The sequence below is a fragment of the Mesocricetus auratus genome, unplaced genomic scaffold, assembly GCF_017639785.1.
Source record: "Mesocricetus auratus isolate SY011 unplaced genomic scaffold, BCM_Maur_2.0 Super-Scaffold_100014, whole genome shotgun sequence".
NCBI classification, from domain to species: domain Eukaryota; kingdom Metazoa; phylum Chordata; class Mammalia; order Rodentia; family Cricetidae; genus Mesocricetus; species Mesocricetus auratus.
The window spans coordinates 26688512-26692241 of record NW_024429197.1 but is presented as its reverse complement, the minus strand read 5'-3'; the positions used below and the strand labels follow the sequence as shown (position 1 = coordinate 26692241).

The window sequence follows — 3730 nt, the reverse complement described above, 5'->3', positions numbered from 1 at the left end:
TTCAATTTGGAGAGTCCCTAAATACAGCCTTCCACTGTCAAAAGCGTGTGGGAGTGGGGTTCTAAAGGCCCCCTAGGGGGCAAAAAGAAATGCTCTCCTATTAAAGACAGACAGTGACTGATAGTCATAGCACATATCCATGAACCCACACAGAAATAAAAACTCAGACATCCCTGAAATACACAGCATGGACAACCAAGACAAACACAAAAACAAACCACCAAGAGCTCCATAAAAGTTCCCTGCACACACAGAAACACAGAGGCATACAAAATACGCTTCAAGAACAGCCTTATCCTCAGTGGCTACAGTAGTGCTCCTGCACTTAGCACTCCAATCTGTGCAGGCCACACTCAAATCTAAACTAGAAGAAGGTTGAGACTTCTCTGGAGTGGCAGAGACAGAATCCCTCTGCCCAGCCCCGGGTTTTGCCCTTCCTTGTGCCAGAGTGAAAACGAAAGCGCTGAAGTGGTCACAGGCTCCCAGAGACCTGGTCCCAGCAGAAGCAGACGGCCACAGCAGTGTGCAGGGCTTCCCTCTGCATCTGACTAGCTCAGAGCTTCCTCTACTGGCCCTACTCCTTCTCCCTCTCCCTTTGCTGGGGAGACTGGGTTCTTCTGCCAGAGCCATGACAAGGACAAGGGAGTGCAAGCAAGCAGGTTGAGCTGGCAACTGCTAAGTTCACATACATTTATTCAATTGACACCAATGAAAAGGGAGAGGGAGACAAGTTTTCTTTGCTTCCACACAGACCATCAGACGATTTCACAGAGTCCCCACTAAGTGGAGAAGTCTAAAGCGATGCACACAGGTGGACAGAGAATGCAGGGGGCGGCCCACTGTACAGATATTTACACATAACTACAGGACTCCCTGCCACAGCTCTGTGCCCTTGCCCTCCCAATTCCCACCTCTCCAGACCCTCTTCTCCCACCCAAATCCATTGCCTTTAACTACAATAAATATCACAGGGCCTGGGACAGAGCAGAAGGCCAAGAGGGCTGCTAGCCCTGGATGGCTGGGCCTATGGACCACGGGAAAGGCCAGAGCTCCTTAAAAAGCAACCAAACACCAAAGGGAAAAAAAGAATTTTCTTCGGGGGAATGGGCTCTGCGGGTTCTTCAAGGATTTTGGAGACCCCGTTTCACTTCTCCTCTTAGCTTCCCGACTGTGTAGATACTGCCTTGGGTTTGGAGAAAATCCGCTTCCTTTGAGAACAGCAAAATAAACAAAAAAACTGAACTTTTCTTTTAACCACAAAGCAGATAACAGATGTCTTTAAATTATAATATTGGATAAGCGGGGTCTCAAAGTTGAGGAAGAAATGGGGGCAGGGAACTTTTCAAGCCGTAGGTGTTTCTGGCAGGATCCACCGGCCGACAGGCGTATCCCCACCAAAGCATTCTTCTCCGAGTAAGAGACGACGCAGAGACAAGAAAAAGCGAAGGTTCCTGCTCCCTTTTTTTGCTGCTCAAACAGAAAAAGGGATCTCCGCTTTGACCCTATTATGTAGACTCGGGCTTCGCCCAGAGCCCGCTGAGCCCGCTTCGTCCCAACAGTCCGTCCGGGTGACATTCTTAGCGTGAGGCTTGAAGCGCCTGATCACGCGCGCCGGCCTAGGTCTGGAGACTCTTCATAAATAGACTCCCTGAATTCCGCTGGGACCGGCCGAGCTCCCCAGAGAGGTTAAGGAGTGAGGGCCTAACTGGCCCCGAGCCCGCTGCGGTCAAAAGTGGCAGCCACTGAGGCCGGCGACTTTGCTGGCAAACGAGGGCCCTGAAGACAGGAGTGCGTCCCCCGGGTGCGAGAGGCGGATATGGCCCGCCACAGGAGCCAGGGCTGGGGCAGTCAGCATAGCCAAGACTTGGGCTTGACCCCCAGGACCTGCGGCTGCGGCGAATGGAGATCCTGGGGAACCGTCGCCGCTGCCCGGGGGTGCGGCACCGCCACCACCGTGGCCCATGATGTGGTCTATAGAGAAGGAAGGCCTCTGGCCTGCCCCTGCACCCCCGCCACCCGCACCACCGCCGGTGTCCGTTTTGAGGCCCTGGCGCAGAAGTGCAGTGGACAGGCTGGCTGCTGTGCCAGCTGCGGGAGGACTCAGGGACGCGGGGTAGAAAGCCTTGGCGCAGCCCAGCTCGGCGCCTAGGAAGGCGGGCAGCCCTGCGGGGCCTGGGCCAGATCCCGGGGCAGGAGCAGGGGCCGGCGCCGAGGCCGCGCTGGCGAACACCGAGGCCGTCGGAGGTCCGGGTGGAGGCGCAGCGGCACGGCCCGCGGGAACTGACAGCTGGCAAGGCGCGGTGGCGGCAAAGGCAAAGGCGTGCGGGTGTGGGTGCGGGTGTGGGGCCGGGCCCGGTGGGGGTGCGCCGTAGGCCGGGAGTGCCAGCCCGTAGCCGTAGCCATAGGCGCCATAAGCGGCGAAACCCGGGAGGAAGGCGCCAGGGTCCCCGGCCGCGGCAGCCCCGCCACGCAGTAGCAGCTCTGGGTGAGGATGCGGGTGTGGATGCGGCGGCGGCAGCGGCTGCCGCTTGAAGCGCTTGCGGCGCCTCAGGAAGCTGCCGTTGTCGAACATGTCTGCCGACTCCGGGTCGAGCGTCCAGTAGTTGCCCTTGCCCGGGTTGCCCGGCTCGCGGGGGATCTTAACGAAGCAGTCGTTCAGGGAGAGGTTGTGGCGGATGCTGTTCTGCCAGGCGGGGAACTTCTCCCGGTAGTAGGGGAAGCGGCCGCTGATGAACTCGCAGATCTCGCTCAGCGTCAGGCGCTTCTTGGGGCTCTGCAGGATGGCCATGGTGATGAGCGCGATGTACGAATACGGTGGTTTCACCAGCGGGCTCCGCGTCGCCGCGCCCCCCGACGGCGGCCCGGGTCCCGGCCCTGGCCCCCCTGTGCCCCGGGCTGCTTGCACGCCCGGCCCCGGGCTTCCCGCTGCGGCCGCCGCCCCCCGGGGCGCTAGAGCGCGGGGCTCGCAGTCCGAACAACCTCCCGACTCCTCCTCGTCCTCTGCTACGTCCGCCTCGACTTCCTCCGGAGGAGGCTCGTGGCCGTGCGGGAGCACGTCCCGGGGGGCGCGGGGCCCGGAGCGGACTGTGAGCTCCCCCCCACCGCTGCCGCCGCCCACCACGTCTATGTCTGCGTCGGGCTCGGACAGCGCGGCTGGGGAGCTCTCGGAGGACATGATCTCGCAGCAGCAGCTGCCCAGGGTCATGGTGCCGCCACCGCTGCCGCTCTCCGGCTCCGCTCGGGTCGCGGCTCCGGCTCCGCCGCGCTGCCTCTCGGACGAGTGTGTTTTGCGCGCGGGCGGGGAGGGGGCGGGGGCGGGGGACCAAGGTGGACAGGGAGGGGTGTCCCCCAGCTCCTCAGCGCCCCCTGGTGTTGAGAGTTCACGACTCTCGCCCTTCAGGGCTCACCCAACCGGTGTTGCCCCGGGACCAGTAAGCAGGGCACAGGAGGAGAGCAGTGAAGCCACCCGTTACCCGGTCGAGTCTGGGCTTCTGGGCCCCCAGAGACACAAGTGGGGCTTCGGGAGATTAGTCCCTCCCGCCTGGTGGCCGCCTAAGGCGGAAGAACCGTGGGCCTGGGGCGGAGCTCCCTGGGCAGGGTGGGGCGGGGAGGAAGGGGGCGGGCAGAGGTCCCCGGCACCCTGGCCCGGCGGGAACAAACTGCCGCGGTGGCGGAGAGCTAGACTCGCATGGTTGGAGGCGGGTCATCCTTCTCTTCGCAGCTCCCGCAA

The 3730-nt window shown here is 61.6% G+C and overlaps 1 protein-coding gene across 1 annotated transcript; it reads right to left on the bottom strand.

Moving 5' to 3' along the window:
- Positions 1–676: 676 nt before the first annotated feature.
- Positions 677–3237, bottom strand: Foxd2 (forkhead box D2). The gene has a single exon (XM_005072095.4). It carries the CDS (start codon positions 3203–3205, stop codon positions 1727–1729), a length of 1479 nt encoding a protein of 492 aa, XP_005072152.1. The 5' UTR covers positions 3206–3237; the 3' UTR covers positions 677–1726.
- Between the last annotated feature and the right edge of the window lie 493 nt (positions 3238–3730).

Bases quoted from the DNA above. Each gene is read 5' to 3' on its own strand.
- Foxd2 (XM_005072095.4), bottom strand. From the start codon at position 3,205: ATGACCCTGGGCAGCTGCTGCTGCGAGATCATGTCCTCCGAGAGCTCC.